General features: G+C 43.3%; 1 protein-coding gene across 1 annotated transcript in view; it reads left to right on the top strand.

Annotated features, from left to right (window-relative positions):
• Positions 1-21,486, top strand: part of FSTL1 (follistatin like 1) — a 54,277-nt gene extending 32,791 nt beyond the window's left edge. The window contains exons 3-11 of the mRNA XM_003893980.3: positions 2,291-2,395; positions 4,926-5,055; positions 5,911-5,943; positions 7,206-7,336; positions 11,036-11,154; positions 12,498-12,610; positions 12,934-13,044; positions 15,837-15,913; positions 18,776-21,486. Coding sequence (XP_003894029.1) covers positions 2,291-2,395; positions 4,926-5,055; positions 5,911-5,943; positions 7,206-7,336; positions 11,036-11,154; positions 12,498-12,610; positions 12,934-13,044; positions 15,837-15,913; positions 18,776-18,820 — 864 coding nt within the window. The 3' untranslated portion in view covers positions 18,821-21,486. The remainder of the gene's footprint in view (positions 1-2,290; positions 2,396-4,925; positions 5,056-5,910; positions 5,944-7,205; positions 7,337-11,035; positions 11,155-12,497; positions 12,611-12,933; positions 13,045-15,836; positions 15,914-18,775) is intronic.
• The last annotated feature ends 681 nt before the right edge of the window (positions 21,487-22,167 follow it).

Here is a 22,167-nt window from a genome sequence, read left to right as displayed (position 1 = left end):
AATCATGTGTATGAAAACATTTCGTAAATCTTAATTGTACTCTTCAAATATTAGTTGTTATAACTCAAAAGTTATGTTTCTTCAAATGGATTGTTGAGAACTATTCCTGAAAAATGACTTGATTGAATTCAATCTATTTTTGATACTTACTAAAAACACCAATATAAGTTAAAAGGAGGTTCCATACATGCCACAGGCTTTTCTGCAACAGCTCTATAAGGCATTCCCATGAATAACAGGTTTCATAGGCAGTTTGATTTACAGTTGGTACTTCCAAATGTATCTCACTGAATGTCCACAGGGCAGGGCTGGCATTTACCCCTACTTTATAGATGAGGACATGTGAGGCTTAAAGAATGAAAATTACTAGTTAAGGACAGAGACTAGTGAGTGGAGGTTTGTGGGTGTTTGCCTGTGGAGCTGTGTGCGGGTGTATTTGAGTGCAGGCATGTGTCTGAGCATGCTTTTTTATGCATTTGTGTGTCCATAACTCATGGGACACACCCACAGGGGGGTGCATATTTGTCTGTATCCCTTGGCTACAGTGTCGTTTTTTGGGAGAGGAGAAGGTAAACATATCTGAGGTTTTTTACAACTCGTCAGCAAAAACCTTTTCCTCTTCCTTTTTCGTGTTGCCTTACATTCTCAGGCAGTTTCCACAAGATGGCCCTGCCCGGAGAATATCCTTGATTTTTATCTCCACTCTCTGTTTAGGAAAACAACAGCTCTCCAATCCCCGCAGACTTCTGGGAATTACTTCCTCTTTCTTCCCCGCCTGCTAGCTTTCTTGAATTCGCCTTAGCAACATTCAAAAAAGAATTGGTTTATCCACAGCATGTGAACCAATGAAATGTGAGCATGAGAACGGCTTCTAGACCAATGGGAGCCCTGCATGACCCACAAGCAGGCTTGGGACAGAAAATAATAACCTGGAGTTTGCAGAGCAGCCTCTGGGTGGCAGCAGACTAGCTGTATTGCATACAGCACCTTAGCTCGAAAGCCTGTACTTTCTTTTTGCCTTTTTTGCCCTAATCTTGAATATGAAACATTCACCAACTATAAGAATTGTACTGTTACAAGACTTGTGGGTGTGAGTTCTCTGCATAATGTAGTAGACATGGCCTGGAGGGTGGACTGTTGGGTTCCATCCCTGCCTCACCACAGCCAGCCCGATGACCCCATTGTGCCTCCTGCAGTCTTTGTTGGTTTTGTCACAGCCAGTGCTAGCCCAGTAGCCTTGGGCCTGGAGGTCTTTCATGATTTTGCCTGCCCAGCCAGTCAGGATGGGAAGCTGGGGAGATCACATTCTCCTTCATGTAACCACCACTACCCCTGGGTTGAGTGGTGAATGAGGTGGGGCTGGCTTTCTGCCACCAGTGAATGGGAGGGAAGGGATAAGCCACCAACAGATCAGTGCCTATCAATACCCCCACATTCTCAGGTGCATACACCGAGACCATTCCCTGCCTTGTCAGTTCTGCTGCACATGTCTGAACAGGGAAATGCCTGACTAGCAAATGATTTGAGAATAGTTCTGCTATCAGGCAGTTTAGCCCTCTTAATCTTGAAGCCAGTGGCAGACATGGGCAGAGGCTAAATGGGACCATAGCAAATATAGCAAATCCACGTTTCCACTGGTTTAGCCATCCTTCTTTTTGCCCTTTGAGATGATAATGCCTTGAACACCATTCAGTCAGGTTTGGGTCCTTCACATAGTCATAGTTCTCCACAATGTTTCCATTTCTGCCTGACTTACTCCTCTCATCCTTTAAGAATCAGTTAAGGCCTAGTATCTTCAGAAAGTATCCTCTGAAAAATTCTCCCCCTCCCCTCCCCCTCCCTTCCAGCTCCCTGGTGATCCTGTTCTTGCACTTCCTGTGTTGTTTTCCAAATGTCTCTTTCTTTGTGAGTTTCCTCTGAGAGTCATGGAGCTTCCTGAGGACAGGGTCTGTCCTTTGTATCTCCATCCCTTAGTGTAGTGTTGGCATAAGATAGGTGCTTAATAAGCATTTTTATGAGAAAGGAAGCATGCAAGAAAGGAACTCTTGCTCTTTGAGAAACATATTAGGGACTCAGAAGTACCTGAACCTGGGCTGAAGCAGTGTCTGGGAGTAGGGCACTCGCTGTTGGAGGCAATGTCTAGCTGTTTAAGACCCAACATCTAGCTGTTTAAGACCATGAGCCATGATTCCAGAGCAAAGCCCAAGCCTGAAAGATAATCTCATTATGGGCTTATCCCTTAGTGGGTTCATCTCAGTCACATGGTTTCCTTTATGATTGTGTGTTTTAGGAAGAGCTAAGGAGCAAATCCAAGATCTGTGCCAATGTGTTTTGTGGAGCTGGCCGGGAATGTGCAGTCACAGAGAAAGGGGAACCCACCTGTCTCTGCATTGAGGTAAGTCCTAATGTCAGGAGCCAGAGAACAGTGGCCAAGGCCAATGTGGCTACCTTGCGGAGCCACCCATTAGCAGGCAGTGCCAATGATTTCAGTCTCTTTATAAAAGCATACCTCATGCCTCTGAGAAACATGGAATTTTTATTCCAGGTTCCTGATTTTTAATGCATGGATATTTTTTCTTTTTTTTAAATTTAGCTTTATAAGATTTTTTTAATTAAAAAATAAGAATTGTTTTATATAAGTCAAATAGTACAGACATTTACACAGACGTAAAATTATAATCTTCCCCCATAACCCTTCAATCCCTTAGTCTGAAGTAACCAGTGTTAACAATTTGGTACATGTTGTTCCACATGTTTTTCTTTTCTATGTTACTATAAGCCTTAGGGTTTATATAGTACTGTAGACATAATGGTTCCCCCTATTTTATGCAAAAATGGGATCATGATACAGATATAGATATATACAGTTTATATTCTTTACTCATTATCAGGGATAACACTCTAGATCAGCACATGTAGTTTTAACTCATTTAACTCATTGTAGTGGCATAATATTTAGTAATACAAAAGAACTAGATTTATTCTATCATTTTCCCATAAATGGACATTCAGTTGGTTCTATGGGTTGTTTACCGCTATAACCAATAACATCCTTGTGCAAATACCCTTACATGCTACTGCCTTTATTTCTGTAGCATTGATTGACACCAGAGCTTGCTAGGTCAGAGGATACGCAAATTTTTAAAAACAGTAGATGAGATGCAGGTTTTTTTTGATGTTTAAAAAACAGAGAGAGCCTTTGATAAATACTTCTTCTGTAGGCTAGATTCTGACAAGTTCTGCCACCAAAGTGAACATAAATACCCTGGACATTCTCTTTTCTGTCAAACCAACTCATAGCCTGGAAACACGTCTGTCTGCAAATTAAATACAACCAATTTAGTCCCCAGGTTAAGGATCCTGATTTGTTGCCCCAGAAAGGAAGTTTTCTAACTCAGAAACCTAAAAGCCAGATCCTCCTGGGGATCCGTTAGCTCTGGGAGGTCCTCACTGGCAGTGTACCTGGCCACAGTGTGGTGGCATAAGCCTGGCCTTATGATCTGGAAACCTTATCCTAAAAATTGTACAACTAGATGTGGGTGAGCTGGGACCAAACCTAAGGTTTCAGGAGATGCTGTGAAGACAGAGACCACATTTGGTTTTGTCCATTTCCCAGCACATAGTGAGCACTCCATAATAAATATTGGTTCACTGAAATTTGTATTTTTGGTATTCTCAACTAAAACTGGAGAGGTTGGGCTGCCATCCACTTCCAGTGCTCTGTGCTTCTTTTTACCATCTGCTCTTTCTTGTTTCACTTCCTTTCTTTATTGGATCTGAGCTAAACTTGCTTCCTGCTTCTCCCCCTTAAAAACCATAGAAGTCCAAAGAAACTGAGTTTGCCTGTGATCTTGGTACCTTCAGCAGCCAAAGCATAAGCTAGTTTCCAAATGAACTTTGTTCCATTTCCCTGTCCATAATGATTCTCTGTAGTACTTCACAAAGACCCAGACAACCTTACTCCTAGCTTCACAACAAAGGCTTGAGATTAGGAGGAAAACAAAGTAGCCCCCCAAATAGTATATAAAGCAAGAGATCCTTATAGTTAGGCTGTGGAAGAATTGGAGAGAGAGAGAGAGTGTGTGTGTGTGTGTGTGTGTGTGTGTGTGTGTGTGTGTGTTTGCCTGCCTGCCTATCAGTCTCTCCACATTCCCAGCTCTCAGCTCTGGCTGTTTTGTGTCATTGAATGTTGGAATATTAAGGGATCTCAGATCTTCTGAGACATTAAATGACTTTTTCCAAAGTGACAGAGAATTCAAATGTCTGATTTTTAATAGAACGCCTTTTCTGCTAATTTGATGTGGTAAGGCAGTTGTCTTTGTTTATTTCGGTGGCTATAATAAAATATCTGAGATAGGGTAAATAATAAATAAAAAGAATTTAATTCTCACAGTTCTAGAGGCTGGGAAGTCCAAGATTGAGGCGCAGGCAGATTTGATGTCTGGTGAGGGCCTGGTCTCTAACTTCCAAGATGGCACCTTGAATGTGGCATCCTCACATGGCAGAAGGCAGAAGGACCAAAGGGCCAAATGCTGTAGGAAGACTGATATATTCACTTCTTAACCTCATCCACAAGGGAGGAGCCCTCATGACCTAATCACCCCCTAAAGGCCTCACCTCTTAATAGTTTTGCATTGTGGATTAAGTAGCAACATGAATTTTGGAGGGATCACAAACATTCAAACCATAGAGGGTGTCTCTTTCTTCACTGAATAGAAGAGATGACCCTGGACCAGGATAGGCACCAAGGGCCATAGGCAACTGAGACAGGGTCAGTTGGCCAGAACTATAACTGCCTGTGCCCTGGTAGGATAGAAGCACTATCTCTGGTGGTGGAGAGTCCCCTTACAAAATGGCTCTGTGTGTGTGTGTCTGTGTGTCGATATCCATAACTGCACAAACATTCTCTTTTGGGTCTGTTTCAGCAATGCAAACCTCACAAGAGGCCTGTATGTGGCAGTAACGGCAAGACCTACCTCAACCACTGTGAACTGCATCGAGATGCCTGCCTCACTGGATCCAAAATCCAGGTTGATTACGATGGACACTGCAAAGGTAAGGTGTGTTCTCACCACTGCAAGGCAGCTTCAGCCATGGGAGCCGAGGAACAGAGCAATGTGGCCTGGCTGACCACATGGTCTTTCTACCATGACCACAGCCTCTCAGAGCTGTGGAAAGCACCCAGTTGGTTGGAGTTGCATCCTCTTGTCACTCATGAGCCTGCTGGGTTTGCCCTGGATGGCCCAGGCCTCTTCCCGGGGTTTGCTGTATCAGATCCCCAGGGGGGTTTTCAGCACTTTCTACAGCTGGATAGTAAATACGGTGGACCCCATCAGTACTCAGTAACAATAATGAAGTTCCTTAAATGAATTATGTACCTTTTTAGAAAGCACGTAAGTTTCACTTTCCTCATGCTTTTTAATTTGGGCACCTCTCAGTATTATTTCCTCTATTTTGCGCTGAAACCATTGCCATTAGAATAAGAAGGAAGTCCTACACTTGTTGCTAATTAGATACCAGCCCCCTGCCAAGCCATAGCCCTGCCCAGCCGCTCTCAGCCTTGCCCTTCCTTGAAGAAACAAGAAGCTGTTTCCCAGGCGATTGTCTCCACTCCATTCCCTATCCAGAATGATTCTCCATTTGAATTCTCAAAATCCCAGTGACCCCTCAATGCAACAGGAGGAGGTGTGAGACCAGAAGGGTAACTCAGTGGCCCTAAATTGTCAGACAAAGCAGGAAACAGAAGATCCTCATACCTGGGCCCTAGAAGAAGGAAAGGATTCAATACAAAATGATGAAAAGGTTACAAATAGTCCTCTACATGTGGAGCAGCTGTAATCCTAGAAATACAGAAAAATTTTCTTTTTTTCTTCACTTTGCATTACACATTTTCTTTTTTTTGTCTTGCAGAGAAGAAATCCGTAAGTCCATCTGCCAGCCCAGGTGAGTGCCTATTTTTTCTACTGTGTGCATCTCGGGGAGGACATTCTTTTCATGATAGAAATACTGTGTTCCACAATCCTGCCAAGCTCATAAGATCTTCTGTGCATCAGAATTGTGTCCTAGAACTGGCCACTCCTCAACAGCTCAGAAAAGCTGCAAAACTACATTTGTGTGTGTGTGTGTGTTTGCCAGTTGAAGCAGCTGGTTGGGTCAGAATGTTGACTGTGTTTTCCCATTTTTCCTGAGTAGTGATTGAACTGCATGAACAGGACAGCCACTGAGTTCGTTTTTCAACATCCTGTAAGACATGCTCATGTTATGGGACTAGCAAATAGAAGGCACAACTCTTTTTGAAAGGGGATAGATAACTGGAAGTGCCTGTAAGACTTCTGTGGTTTTCTATTAGTGATCACTAAAATTTTATCATGACTTATAGTTACAGAACTTTTTTGCGCATACTTTCCTTAGATTCTCATAGTAGCCTTTGTGAAGTAGATTGTACTGTAATTACTATATAGATGAGGAAATTGAGGCTGGAAGAGGCTAAGTGAGTTTTCTGTATCACACAGCTGGTAATTGGCAGACTAGGGAAGGACTCCCAGATTTTCATTCCCCTGGCCCAGTGCCCTTTTCACCCGCAACATGTGTTGTCTTCCAGGAATTCTCTTTTGCCAAAGCTTTTTCTCCTCTGCTTCCCCATCCACTCAACTCTCAGCACCCCCTGTTATTTCCAGTGGAAAACAGCTGTCCAGAGCATGGCTTCGACATGGCCCTCACTGGGCTTCACATTCTCTTGTTCATAATAAAGGACGATGTAGGTGGTATACAGTTGTAAGTGGGGGAAAGTTTGGATGGACCTAGTTGGTGAGAAAGGGAGAAACTGGAGAAAATCAGAAATCTAGTGGCATAAAAAACTGTAATATTCTCATTTATTCATGTATTTCAGCTCATCTTTGAGTCAAGAGAGCTGCTTTATTGATTTTTTTCCCCTTCAGCTTCCTAAAGTTAATGAAAGTATCCTTTATTTTTCTGCTCTAGTTATTTCTCACATAAGCAGCAAAATCTCTCTGTTTCAATATTCTCAATCTTTACAAATATTTTAGAGATGGGAGCTTGAATCCTGGGCTAGACTTTTTCCAGTTGTGTACCCTGGATGTGCTAATCCTGTCTCCGTGGGCACCGATCCTCCCACACAGTGGGTACCAGATATCATTGGGGTCCTCCCCTGACTGCTCCAGCTGACATCCTCCACTTTCCTGCAGTTGTTTGCTATCAGTCCAACCGTGATGAGCTCCGACGTCGCATCATCCAGTGGCTGGAAGCTGAGATCATTCCAGATGGCTGGTTCTCTAAAGGCAGCAACTACAGTGAAATCCTAGACAAGTATTTTAAGGTAATCCAGAGGTAGGAGGAAGACTATTCAGGCCCATAGAAAGGGAAGCTTCCTTCTCCCATTGCCTGATCACATCTTCCCATACCACAGGAAATGTAAACCTGTATAGACTCCCTGAGTTTCCTCATCATAGATCATTGATGAAGCCATGAAAGTTGCCTTCTCACCAGCTTTATTAGTGGGAGTAAGCAGTGGAGTCTTTGGGATCTAACACACATATGCTGCTGCCTTCAGGCAGTTAAAGCCACAAAGGTCTTGGAGAACCTGTCAGTTAGGGCCAAGCTCTGTCCCCTACTCCCCATGACACCTTATGGAGCTGGCTGTTAATACAAAATACCCTCTGATTGCACCCAGACCGGGACTACTTCAGCCTCTTTCCTGCCTAGTTTGACATTTCTCTAAGTCATTAACTTGACTGCCCATGGCCTGGAGAGATTCTTCATCTGAGAAGAATCAATGGACTGGCATTTCATGGGTCCAGAGATTCTTCCTGAACTTAAAGATATTGCTGTTCCCTGTCATAATTAGTTGAAGAGACAGAGTGTTCCACTTGGGAGCAGGAGAGATGCTATTTTCACAAAGAGAAATTAAGGAGGTTATAATATTTAGTGATGGCTCGGGCTATCATGGCATGCAGATCTTTCACAGAACTTGAGAGTTAGAAGCAGCAATTAAGGGCATTCTTACAGCTGATTGACAAGAACACAGACACACACAGGCGCATCACACTCAGAAGCACAAAGACACACTCAAACATGCAGACACGCACACACACACACCACATACAGAGACTCACATGCCACACGGAGACACATCCTACACGCAGACATATTCAGATACCCACATTTCCATGCAAGCACCAAAGCCCTCTTCACTTACAGACATCTAGGTAGATGCCCCAGCCATCTACTCCCTCACATACCTCCAGGGCCCAACCCAGTTGGGACTTGGGAGCAACTTCAGCCACATGAGGGACTTTTTGGCTGCTCTGAGGCCACCTAATGTGGCCAATGCCAGTATAGTCTGTGGATTTCTCTTTCTGACACTATAGAACCTACAGATGAAGAAGTACTGTGTTGGCTTCAAATGGATATTTGGTTAAGACTTCACTTGTGTTACTATTTTTATATAGAGATTTCTCTCTATGGCAGATATTAAGTCTCTGGATTTCAAGTTTTTGAGATCATACCCAGATGAAAAAGCACAGCCTTTCTTGCTCTGTCCTCTGTCTCAACCACTCCCACATTACGGAGCCCTTAGGGCAAGAATGGTTCCTCTTCTACAGAAAAACACATCATAGTGCTGAGCCAGGAGAGTTGGACAGGAACAAAAAGTAATGTAAAGAAAGTGACTGTTCAAAAGCTGAGTGAATGGCAAAGGTACCTGCAAGGCCTGCTGTGAGCAGTGACTTTGCCCTACAATTACAGCATAGGAGGTATGGGACCCAGGACACTCCTTTCCAAGGGCCACTTGGGACCTTGTAAGCATTTTTTAGTGGCCCTTCGATGGCACTCCACCTCGGGCATCACTGACACCTGCTATTAGATTTGATTCTCAAAAACCTAGACCACATTCCCCTCAACACATCTCCATCTCCTCCAGCAGCAACTCACTTTTACAGGCTCCCTTCTGAAAGCTGTAAGGCCCTTTGAGAAAGTAGCTCTTCTCTAGGGCATTCTCACACCCGAGCATCTAAGAAAGCTTGATCATGACTGACAGACATAAAATCCCCTCTTCCCAGACACTCTGGCAGTGTCTTCCAGGAGAAAACAGGTTTCATTTTCTACTTTTTGACGATTATCAGAGTCTTATGTGCTGCTGTCTTCAAAGGAAGACTGCCTCCTCCTAGGTCAGCAGCTGCCTGTTGGTGAGAGGTCTTACAGGCACAGAGAGATACTAGGTCTTTGTAACTGACTGACTGAAGAGAGGCTGAATGAATTAGGTTGGTTCATGGTCCATGATTAGGAGGACCTCACAGGCAGACCCCCCAGGCATTCCAGGCTATTTCTGGGGCAGGCACCAGAATTCTGTGTTCTGTGGATTCTATATACAGCTCTGGCCTGGGGAGTTGAGCCCTGGGCCCTCATGAGTTGAGAAAGCACATGGGCTGGACCTTCCCCCAGCTGCAGGCCTGATTCTAGTCCTACTGAAGTGTGTGTACACAGCACTGCCTTTTGAGAGCTGGACTGTGGTTGCCAGGTTCATGGTGCCCACTTGGGCCATGTGGCACTGGGTCTGCAGCTAGTGCTGGATGGTTCCCCTCCCTACACTCATTCCATCATCAGGCCCTGACGACACTGGGGTCTTTGAGGGTTGCTCCCATTTGCCCAGTACATGCAGCATTTGAACTCAAGAAAGTCCTGTGCTACTAACAGTGGCCCGCAGCCAAACTTATTTAATTATTTTCGATTACTTAATCAAGACCTCACAAGGTAAACACTTAGGGAATTTTCTCAGGGAAAATTGTATAGTGAATAAAGGACATCAGAGACCTGTTCCTGGGAATTAGGACAAGAATAGTAAGTACGTACTAAGCATAGGCCTAATAGTTGTTTCATGCACACCTTCATTATACAACATTAGAGTGGAACACCTGTGACACGTGGCAGTCAGGAGAGAGTTGCTAGCTACATCTTGCCCTTCTATCTAGAAATTTGGACAGATGTTTCTTCCAGAATCCCTTGCACCATCTGGGGAGCCAATTTGAAAGTAATATGGGGAAGCTAATCCTTTCCCAGGGCAGCAGCATGAGGCAGCCTAGGGAAAGGATTTGGGAGGGAAGGGGAAAATGCTATCGAAACTTGTTAGGAGAGCAGCAGTATGCAACTTGGAATTTGATCAGTCTTGATTTTGACACCCTCCTGCAGCTAGTGCCTAGGTGTCTTGAATGGTCCCAGATGGCTGAGGTCTCAGTTTAGCATCTTGCCATAGAGAACAATGTGTGAGCTCACTGCACCCCTCACTTTGTGCTCGTGGGATGCCAGCTGGGTCATGAGGACAGCCTGAGCTGGGTGATCTGAGGACCTGTGCACACATCTGCAGTGGGCCCCACAGGGCAGAGGAGCAGGAACTTTGCATGATGACCCCTGTCTGTAGCTTATTGCTTTGAGGGCTTTGCCTGAGTTCTCACTGATGTGATCAGTTACGGGCACCAAGGTGAAAGTTAAGCACCGAGAACAGGACAAGGAGGCTGGAATCAAGCAACAAGAAATGATCTTATAAGTCCGAAGTGAGCTCAGAGGGTTATCTGCATTGCTGTTCCTGACCAGTTCATTAGAAACATGTTCTGGGACCTGCTACAGAGATTCTGATTCACAGCTTGCAACTTTAAACTCTTGTTACATGTTCGTCAGGGTTTGAGAACATGATGTGGAGGTTGGTCTGTACCCAAAGGTACAGTCAAAAGTGTCTACAGGGCAGTGTCAGAGATAGGGCCACACAGTGTGCTTAGGGACCCCAGGGGCCTCTGTTCAGGTTGCCTCCTCTCCCCAGGCACTTCTCCTCTTTCATCTTGGGCACAGGTACCTTCTCTGCATGTCCCACGGATTAGAGCATTTGTTGCCATGACCCTCTGAGGCCAGGGCAGGGTTGGAATGTATTAAGAATAAGATGAATCAGAGGCGGGTCAGCTGAGTGGAGCAATGATGGAACAGGGGTTCTGCAAAACATTACGGAATGATCTCGTCATGCCCTTTCTAGAACTTTGATAATGGTGACTCTCGCCTGGACTCCAGCGAATTCCTGAAGTTTGTGGAACAGAATGAAACTGCCATCAATATTACCACGTATCCAGACCAGGAGAACAACAAGTTGCTTAGGTGAGAGGAACAAGGGGTCAGAGAATGATCCACAAGGGAAGACTGCCTAGGAGAGGGGGCTTAAACCCTTTCCCACCTGCAAAAGAGCTACCAGTGAGAGAATGTCATGTAAAAAGCAAAATGAGAATTCTGTCCTGTTCTATTCTATGAAAGTATGAATTAATATATTGAGTACCACTGATATCTAATCAAATAGTTACTGTTTTTGGTCAGAACTTGCAAGGAATAGAAGAATATAATTTTAAAATAAATTGCCAAGGGCACATCAGGGCAAGTTGTTTCTGAATGTTGTGGGTGATGTTTTACTGATTAATTTTCTGAAGGAATTACATTAATCTATTATTTAACTGTAGGTCCAAAGTAGCTTTGTTCTGATTTTTAGGTAATTAGTGCTATGTCATGTCGATTGCCCTGACTGTTACAGATATATGCCCATCTACTTTTATGGTATTATTCCAGAATAAATATTAATAAAAACTAACTGCTAAGAAACTTTTGATGTGGTTTCAGCATCAGTAAGAATTAAAAATAGGAAAAGCATCTCTTTTTTTCAAAAGAAGTACATTGCACAGTTTCTAGAAGGATTCTTCTTTAATAATAGTCTATGACCTTAAAGTATAGGTTCTGTAAATCCTTCACATTTTGATAATCTGAAATTACATAATGTTTTACAATTTCAACGTTTGAGCCTCATGATATCTCAGTGAAGGAGGGCTTCTTGACCTCCTTTTACGGATGGGAAGACAGGCTCAGAAAAGTTGAATAACTAGCCCAAGTTCATTTGAGTAGTAAGTGATTGAGCCAGGCCTCAAATCCAGCCCAAGGAAGAATTAATGGAGCTGAGTTCTAGAAGCTTTTCTGAAAATCTCTTTCTAGAATGATGATAATGGTGACTCTTGCTTGAACTTCATATTCTTTCAAATCCTATATTCTTTTCATATCATCTGTCATATCTCTTCTGTTTTGATTTTCCTAGTTTGGTTGACTTGACATGTGTATACCATGGGGAAAGGCAATTGCTAGTGGAAGGTGTGCAGGCAGTGAAAACATTTGTCAATCAAAGTAGACAAAACCGTTCACGAAACTTTAGTCATCTTAAGGGGAACATTTGAACAGCCGGAGTGATCTGACATTCAGTATAACAAACTAAAGGTTAGATGCCTGCACTGGTGAGGATGGATAATAGTTGTATTGGGTCAGTGTAGAGAGAGGCTGTTACAGTTAGCATTCATCTTCTTGGCCTCCTGTGGAAGCCCTGGGTGTATGTGGTCTTGATGCTTACTTCCCTTCTTCTGAGTGAAGCTAAGGTCTTGCTAACACATTTATCCTGTGTTTTGTTTCAGGGGACTCTGTGTTGATGCTCTCATTGAACTGTCTGATGAAAATGCTGATTGGAAACTCAGCTTCCAAGAGTTTCTCAAGTGCCTCAACCCATCTTTCAACCCTCCTGAGAAGAGTATGCCTAACCTAAGACATAGAGAGCTGTAGGGAATAGAGGCATTTTGTAGGAGCCAAGATAGAGAGGATTGGTGGAACTCTCTAGAGCTAGCTGAGAAAATGCCCTCCCATGATTCTAAACTGGGCCCCAGCCCATTATTCCCATGGTGAAGTTAGGACCCCACATTCTTTAGGTTGATGGTGGCATTTGCTCAGATACAGTGCTTCTGAGTGACAGGCAGGTCTTGCCTGGGAAAAAAGGGTAAGGTGCACAGACTGTAGCAAAGATGCCCTGTTCTACCTTCACAACTAAACTGTTGCCCCACATTTCTGGCCCAACAGAGTGTGCCCTGGAGGATGAAACGTATGCAGATGGAGCTGAGACTGAGGTGGACTGTAACCGCTGTGTCTGTGCCTGTGGAAACTGGGTCTGTACAGCCATGACCTGTGACGGTGAGCTGTGCTTCAGAAAGAAAGAAAAAACAGCAAGGAGAGAGCTTCATGAAATCAGCATGAGAGAAGTTGGGGTGGGGATGATGGAGAAGAGGGTGGTGGCTGGGAGCAAGGAACCCAGGGAGCAACTGGCAGACCCATACCTGTAAGGTTGGAGCCCCAAGTGGGGAGCTTTGAGGGCAGAGCACTTATCCTATAGGCATTCAGTTTGAAAGTCACTCCAGAGGCTTGGAATAAGAGAGGACCAAGACCCAGAGCAAAAGTAAATGATAATGGAATAGTAACATTATGGAAATAGTAATAATGGAATAATAATTTAAAATAATAATAATTAAAATGTTAAAATAAAAATAATTATTTAATAATAATTAAAAATAATAATAATGGAATAGTAACAGTGAAAGCAAATACTTACTCAGCAAGAACCATTTGCCAGGCTCTCTTCTAAGCATTTTACATATTAACCCATTGATCCTTATAACACCTTAGGAAATAGCAAAAGACTCTGGTGGTTGAAAGACAAAATGACTTCTCCTTGCCACACCCAGCAGAAAAAGAAAAAATGTTTGTAGACCCTCTTCAACTAACAGAGATGGGTAATCTTTTTTAAAAAGAGAAAGTTGAGCTAGTTGAGATGTGTGCAGGGTGGTCTGGGGAGACAGAGAAATCTGAGAGTTTGGGGGGCAGTGTGAGGCTACAGGTTATGTTGGAACCACTGGAGTCCCATCTGGGTCCTGGGCTACAATGATGCCAGAGATCAAGAGGGACTCTTAAAGCCGAGCCCTAGCAAAGAACCAGGGACATTCAGAGTGGAGGCAAGACAGAGAAGGGTGTCGAAGCTAGGTCTGCGACAGAGAGTTGCCTTAAGGTCAGTTGGAACCAGGCCCAAAAGTTTCACCAGCTAGGGTAAACCTAAAGTTATATCAGTCAGGGGCAGTGGCTTATGCCTATAATCCCAACACTTTGGGAGGCCAAGGTGGGAAGCCCAGGAGTTCAAGACCAGCCTTGCCAACATAGCGAGACCGTATCTCTACAAAAATGTGAAAATTAGCCAGGTGTGATAGCATATGCCTGTAGTCCAGCTACTTGGGAGGCTGAAGTGCAAGAATTGCCTGAGCCTAGGAGGTTGAGGCTGCCATGAGCCATAGTCACACCACTGCATTCTAGCCTGGACAACAGAGCAAGACTGTCTTTTAAAAAAAAAAAAAAAAAAAGTTAACTGTGTCAAGAACTGGCTGGAACCTAGGATCATGTTCAGGAAGATCAGGTTAAATGGTAACTAGGAGGCTCTTCTAGACAAGGATCCTAGAGAACACCAACAGTATAAATGGTCCAGTACTGTCTAAGGTATCACTGGCCTACCACTGCCCAGGACCAAGTCTGTTTTCGGTGTGGAAAGACAGGAAACCAATGTAACTCCAGGGACAGGTGAAAGAACAGGAAGAGGCTATTTAGAGACTAGAAATTCCTACAAGTTCCTGGAAGTCAAGACCAAGCCAGGATCTCCAGAAGAAACACAGAGTTGCTACTGAAACCAACAAAAAACATCTCAAAACAGTCAGTGGCCTAGCCTGCCTCAACCATGAAGCATCCTATACTTGTCTTCCCTAAACTCCATTCAGTACCTCTCCACTTCTAACTGCTGCTGTTCTGGCTTTGTAAAGGTAGCCCTCCATTTCTAAGGTGCAGGCAGTTGGTATGCAGTTGGCTTACAGAATAAGCGTGGTCATTTGGCTAATAATCTCTATCACATGCATCAGACAAAATTCAAATGATCAGCCCCATGGGACACTGCCCATTTCCACAGCCACTCAGCTGTGGGCTGCTCATCCTCCCTGGATGACCAAGTCCAGAACTCTGTGTGGGTATAACATGGAGCAATCCATGTTAGATGGTGGTGCCCCAGGGGTCTGAGCACATATGGATGTGTAGGCCATGGATCTGAGAGGAGTTTGTGGAGCCAGCATTCTGGGGCATTTTCAGGTTAGTACCTGAGAGCAGTCTGATCTTAGATCACAAATCAAAATGGGACAGGCAAAAAGGGGCATCAAGATGTGAAGCCAGGTGGAGGCAGAGCCAAGGGAAACTGCTGTGAGGGGAAGGTTGATAGCAATGTTTGGAAGATACATCCTAGCAGTGTTTCCTAATGGTCAACATTCTTCTTGATAAGCATAGAGATTTCATCCTAAACATAGTGAATCAGCATTTGCAAAAGAGCAGCTTGGGAACCTGTGTAGTTTTCGTTTCTGTTTATCACTGCAAGTTTGAGAAACATTGCTAGATGAAATGGTTGTCAACCCTGGCTGCACATTAGAACCAACCAGAAAGACTTGTAAAAAAAAGTACTGGTGTCCAGGTCCCACCTCACATCAATTAAATCGGAATCTCTGAAGGTGGAACTAGACAGCTATCTTTTCAAATGTTCTCCAGGACATTTTGATGGTATGTGAATGGCTGAGAGTCATTGTCTCAGAGGAATCTCCTGTGTCAGGATCCAGGTTTTCACCATAACTTTTTTTGCAGGGCCAGCTTCTGGCAGGGATGTGCTAAGCAGTTAAAGGAACAAAAGCCAGAGAGGAGTTGGGATAGATTGCTTTGTTACAGTGTGTTACCTTGGAGGTATCAATTACACAGGGCCCCTTCATGCCTTCATACTTAGAAAATGTGGGTAATTCACCTCTCCTTCCGCAGGTTAAATGGGAGATGAATTGAGAGCCTCTAGGTAGATCTTGGCGGATTCCTCACTGGCTTACCACAGCTGCTACTGCTCTGAGCTTTGGTTCTTCTTGCAGGAAAGAATCAGAAGGGGGCCCAGACTCAGACAGAGGAGGAGATGACCAGATACGTCCAAGAGCTCCAGAAGCATCAGGTGAATGGTAGCCTCCATGCTGGTTCAGGTGTTGCTGTTGCCATCAGGCCCTATACCACTCAAACACTGCCCAGTGCCCCAGGAGACCAAGGAGGCACGCTCTGTTCAATACAGTAGATCTTGAGTGATACCCCATCACCTGTACTATCAAACTGATACAGACAGTTTCCTGATGAAGTCCTCACAGGGCCCAGTAGGTCTCGACAGGTATAGGTTACAGCTCAGTGAGTGGCTACATAAGGCAAAATCAGGCAGGTGGTCATTTGCAAATGAGCATGGTTTAAGGAAGTGTGTGTCCTGTCATGACCAGTGTCCAGACCCAAGGACTGTGAGCTCCTGAAAGCAGGCTCTGTAACTTGCTCATCATTGTACCCTCGCAGTCTCACAGGGCCTGGTATGTAGTCAGCACTCAGTGAGTATGAAAGTAGTGGATTGGGGCCACAGCAGAAAGGATTTAAGTTCAACATCAGTCTAGCTAGAAAATAGCCTGGGGTTAACAAAGAGTCTCCTTCCCAGAGACTCAAGAAGATAATAAGAACATTGTTCAGGTTCTATGTCATTAAGTTAAAGGCTTCCTTGGGGAAAGAGTTCTTAGCAGAATAGTGATCCTCTGACATATTGTGGAACTGCTGAACTCCTGGCCCATCCTCCTACTGGCTTATTATGTAGTCTTAATACAGGATGTTGCACCTTCCATTACCTGTCTGTAGACCAAATGTAGTAGTATTAGCCTTCTCTCTGACATAGAAGTTTTTAAGGAATGTAATGGTCATAAGAACTGCTAAACTATTGATATGAAATATTTGACATGAGCAAATAGAACTATTACTATTAATAGTAATTGCTCATATCTATTAATCATTCTCGATGTGCATTTTGTCATCATTGTTACTGATAGTATAGAAATCTCATGTCAGTTGTTTAAGCAGAAGCAAAAGCTTCTAGACTTTTGTTTTTTCAGATTTCACCAGTCTTGAGTCTCCAAATGAATTCAATCCCATGAAGGAGAAAAAAACTTCATAGGAATTACTTTCGTCTAGGATAGAGTAGTTATCAGACAGTACGGAGTGAATTATAATAGCTAATATGTTTAAGTTTCTGTGTTTGATGTGAGTCCCCTCAGATCTGATACTGAGGCAAGGATGCAAGTACGCATAGTTTATTTGGGAAGCAATGCCAGGAAACACCAGGGGGAGATTTGGGAAATGAGTCCAGGAAGGGAAGGAAGTAATAAAGAGTGTATATTCAGGCATGTTACCACTGTTAACAAGGGCTGTTAATGCTCTTGGGGATCTCTGGGAATGGAGTAATAGTGCCTGAGTAGGGATGAAGCTGGGCTGTTTCTACAAGAACTCCCATCAGCCACTGGCTGAGGGCTTCTACTGGGAAACAATAATTCCCTGGCATTTGTGGCCTACCAGTGTGTGTGGACAGAGTAGGCTACAGCAGCCAGAGAAAGGCGTCAGGCAGAGATGCAGGTGCTGGCAATAGGTAGGAAGTCATGCCAGTGTACACCAAAACATTAAACACAAAGGGGCTATGGATGGAACCCCAGCAGTGTCTGCTAGATATCAGCCACTGTTGTCAGGTTTTTTAAAATTTATTTCTTTAATTGAAATATGATTCACATAGCATAAAATTCACCCCTTTAAAGTGTATATTCCTAAGATTGTCAGTCATCTCACTACTATCTTAATTCCAGAACATTTTCATTATCCCAGAAAGAAATCCCATACCCATTAGAAGTAACCCTCCATTCTCATCTTCCTCCAGCCCTTTGCAACCACTAATCTACTTTCTAACTATAGATTTTCCTGTTGTGGACATATTACAGTAGTATCATACAACAGTATAGCCTTTTTGGTCTTTGACTTAGCATAATGTTTTCAAGATTCATTCTTACAGTATGAATCAGTACTTTTTTCCTATTTATGGCTGAGTAACATTCCATTATATGGATATACCACATGTTGTGTTACCCATTCATCATTTAATGAATATTTAGGTTGTTTCAATTTGGAGGCCCTGATAAATAAAGCTGTTAGGAACATTTTCGCACAAGTTTTTGTGTGGATACATGTTGTCAGCTCTCTTGGGTATTTACCTAGGAGTGGAATTGCTGGGTCATACGGTGACTCCATGTTTAACCTTTGGAGAAATGGCCAAACTGGTTTCCAAAGCTACTGCACCATTATACATCTTCACCATAGAGTTCCAATTTCTTCACATACTCACCAATGGTTTTGTTACTGTTATTTTTTATTTTAGCTGTCCTAGCAGGTGTGAAGTGGTTTTGATTTGCATTTCCCACGTGATTAATGATGTTGTTGAGCATCTTCGTATGTCCTTATTGGCCATTTTGTGCCAGGCACTGTTGTAAGAGATGGTACTTTATTACTGTGGTTTTGCAGTTGAAGACATTGAGACACAGAAGATTTCACAATATGCCCAAGGTCACTCAAAAAGTAGCACAGCCCGTTGAAGCTCAGGCAGTCTGCCTCCAGAACCTGTTGTACTTAATTAACACTTCTTTGGACTTGTTGGATTCAGAACATCTTGTAGCATTTCCATTTAACATCATTTTCTTCATTCTTAAAATGGGAACCATAATGTCTGATCTGCTTGTTTCATAGGAGTCCAAATGGCGTCAGCTTAATTCAGTAGACAGCCCCTGCATGACCATATCATGAATAGGCCATAGTTCTTGTTCTCAAGTTGTTCATTGTCCACGGAGGAGCTAGACAAGTAAACAACTAAAATTCAGCATAAGCTTGTAAATGCCAATGTTATATAGTCTTGAAGAATAAATGCCAACAGTTGTTTAATATTTCCATGACGCCTATTTTCTCTTACATCTCAAAGGAAACAGCTGAAAAGACCAAGAGAGTGAGCACCAAAGAGATCTAATGAGGCGGCACAGGATAGTGTCTGGAGCCCAGCATCTTCTCTTCCACTTCAGCGCTGAGTCCAGTATACACGAGTGTCTGCTACAGTCGCCAAATCACCAGTATTTGCTTATATAGCAATGAGTTTTATTTTGTTTATTTGTTTTGCAATAAAGGAGATGAAGGTGGCTGGCAAGGAGGGGAAGGGCCACAGCCTTCATTTCTAGGAGTGCTTTAAGAGAAACTGTAAACGGTGCTCTGGGGCCGTTTAGTAAGGAAACTGCATCACAATTGAAAGAGGAACAAACCCAAATCTGAACCTCTTTTGAGTTTACTGCATCTGTCAGCAGGTTACAGGGAGTGCACACAATGCCAGAGAGGACTTAGCAGGGTGTCCCTGGAGGAGAGGTTTGGGAAGTTCCACAGAGAGGAACGCTCTCTGCTTCCAGCCTCTTTCCATTGCCGTCAGCATGACAGACCTCCACCATCCACGCATCTCTTGGTCCCAATTACTGCCTCTAGATACATAGCCATCCTGCTAGTTAACCCAGTGTCCCTCAGACTTAGATGGAGTTTCTGGGAGAGTACACCCAAATGATGCAGATACTTGTATACTTTGAGGCCCTTGGCAACCTAACCAAATTTTAAAAATACTTTTTACCAAAGGTGCTATTTCTCTGTAAAACACTTTTTTTTTTGGCAAGTTGACTTTATTCTTCAATTATTATCATTATATTATTGTTTTTTAATATTTTATTTTCTTGACTAGGTATTAAGCTTTTTTTTATTATTTTTCAGTAGTCCCACCACTTCATAGGTGGAAGGAGTCTGGGGTTCTTCCTGGTGCAGGGGCTCAAATAACCCAGATGCCCCCACCCTGCCACATACTAGATGCAGCCCATAGTTGGCCCCCCAGCTTCCAGCAGTCTACTATCTGCCAGAGGAGCAAGGGGTGCCTTAGACTGAAGCCAGGGGAGGAAGCATCTTCATAAAAAACTTTCAAGATCCAAACATTAATTTGTTTTTAGTTACTCTGAGAAGTTCAGGCAAATCGGTATTCCCAAGGATGGAGATAAGTACAGCCAAGCAGGCTTAGGATATCCCAGCCTACCAATATGCTCATTGGCCTACAACTAACTAGGAGAGTGAGTTGGCCCTGTCTCTCTTCTTTTTTCTGGACCTCAGTTTCCTCAGTGAGCTGGTAAGAATGCACTAGCCTTTTGATTTGATAAGTTATAAATTCTGTGGTTCTGAACATTGGTCCAGAGGGGAGATAGGTTCCTGTGATTTTTCCTTCTTCTCTGTAGAATAAATGAAATCTCGTTGTTAGAACAAGAAATGTCAGATGGCCAAAAACAAGATGACCAAATTTGATCTCAGCCTGATGACGCTACAGGTTGTGCTGTGATACAGAGTCCTCATGGGTAAAGCAGGAAGAGAGTGGGAAAGAGAACCACCCCACTCTGTCTTCATATTTGCATTTCATGTTTAACCTCCGGCTGGAAATAGAAAGCATTCCCTTAGCAATGAGGATAAAAGAAAGTTTGTAATTCAACAGGGGGAAGAAAATGGAGATTTAATCCTAAAACTGTGACTTGGGGAGGTCAGTCATTTACAGTTAGTCTTGTGTCTTTCAGCTTCTGTGATAGTTAACCCCACTCACTACCCTGTTTAAGATGCATTTGGAATACCAAAGATGAAAGCCTTGACATAAGATCTCATTTGTAGAAAGTAGATTAAAGACCATCAGAAGGAAATTATTTAGGTTGTAATGCACAAGCAACTGTGAGAAACTGTTGTGCCAAAAATATAATTCCTTCTAGTTTTCCTTGTTCTTATTTGAAAGGAGAAAATTCCACTTTGTTCAGCATTTTAAGCTTTTGTGTATCAATCCCATCTAAAAACTCTCTTCAAACTCCACTTGTTCAGTCTGAAATGCAGCTCCCTGTCCAAGTGCCTTGGAGAACTCACAGCAGCATGCCTTAATCAAAAGTTTTGCCAGCCCTTGGACACTATGGGAGGAGGGCAAGAGTATCAGTTTGTTAAAAGCAAAAAAACCACAGTGTCTCTTCACTAGTCATATTTAGAACAGTGGTTACCATCCAAGACTACTCTATCCTGCAACATTGAACTCTCAAGAGCAAATCCACATTCCTCTGCTTCTGTGTAAATAGGGCAGCTGTTGTCTATGCCATAGAATCACATGATCTGAGGACCATTCATGGAAAGCTGCTAAATAGCCTAGTCTGGGAAGTCTTGCATAAAGTTTTGCATGAAGCAAACAGGATTAAATCAGGTTTGGTTCCTTCAGCCCTCTAAAGGCATAGGGCTTAGCCTGCAGGCTTCCTTGGGCTTTCTCTGTGTGTGTAGTTTTGTAAACACTATAGCATGTGTTAAGATCCAGCGTCCATGGAAACCTTCCCACATGCCGTGACTCTGGACTCTCAGTTTTTGAAAGCAGGGTTCCTCTGCCTGCTAACAAGCCCACGTGGACCAGTCTGAATGTCTTTCCTTTACACCTACGTTTTTAAATAGTCAAACTTCAAGAAACAATCTAAACAAGTTTCTGTTGCATATGTGTTTGTGAACTTGTATTTAGTAGGCTTCCATATTGCATTTAACTTGTTTTTGTAACTCCTGATTCTTTCTTTTCAGATACTATTGATGAATAAAGAAATTAAAGTGATAGTTTTATTGGTTTCCTTTCCCCCAATTAAGGCCAAATAAAGTTGTGAGAACGTTACCCATTTACTTCCTAAGAGTGGATTGGAGTTTCAGGAGCCTTACAAAGGACTGAAGAGTTTCTCCTGGGACTGCAGCTTGGATGGGAAGTTCACTCGGGGACTGGCAGAACAAGTTTCTTTGAAAGGATCATGGATAGTGGGTCTGGAGTAGAAGGTGATGACAAGTCAGAGAGTGTCTTAGTCCCTTCAGGTTGCTATAACAAAATGCCTCAGACTGGGTAATTATAGACAGCAGAAATGTATTGCTCAACAGTTCTGAAGGCTGGGAAGCCTAAGATTAAGGTGCCAACAGATTTAATGTCTGATGAGGGCTTGTTGAAGCTTGTCTGCTTCAAAGAATGCACCTTCTTGATGCATCCCCACATGGTGGAAAGGGTGAACAAACTCCCTTAGGCTTCTTTTATAACGGCACGAGGGTTAAACTTTTGATGACCTAATCATCTCCCAAGAGCCTCACCTCTCAATACCATTGCTTTGGGGGATTCAATGTTATCATGAATTTTGGGGGGACATAAACATTCAAACCATAGCAGGGTGCATTCCTGTATTGGGAAGATGTTAAATTAAATGACTTCTAAATCCCCCATATGATTTAGGACACTAAATGGCATCCTGTGAGGCTGAC

The sequence above is a fragment of the Papio anubis genome, chromosome 2 (assembly GCF_008728515.1).
Source record: "Papio anubis isolate 15944 chromosome 2, Panubis1.0, whole genome shotgun sequence".
Classification (NCBI taxonomy): Eukaryota; Metazoa; Chordata; class Mammalia; order Primates; family Cercopithecidae; genus Papio; species Papio anubis.
The sequence above is the reverse complement of the archived record's forward strand: the minus strand, read 5'-3'. Positions and strand labels throughout refer to the sequence as shown.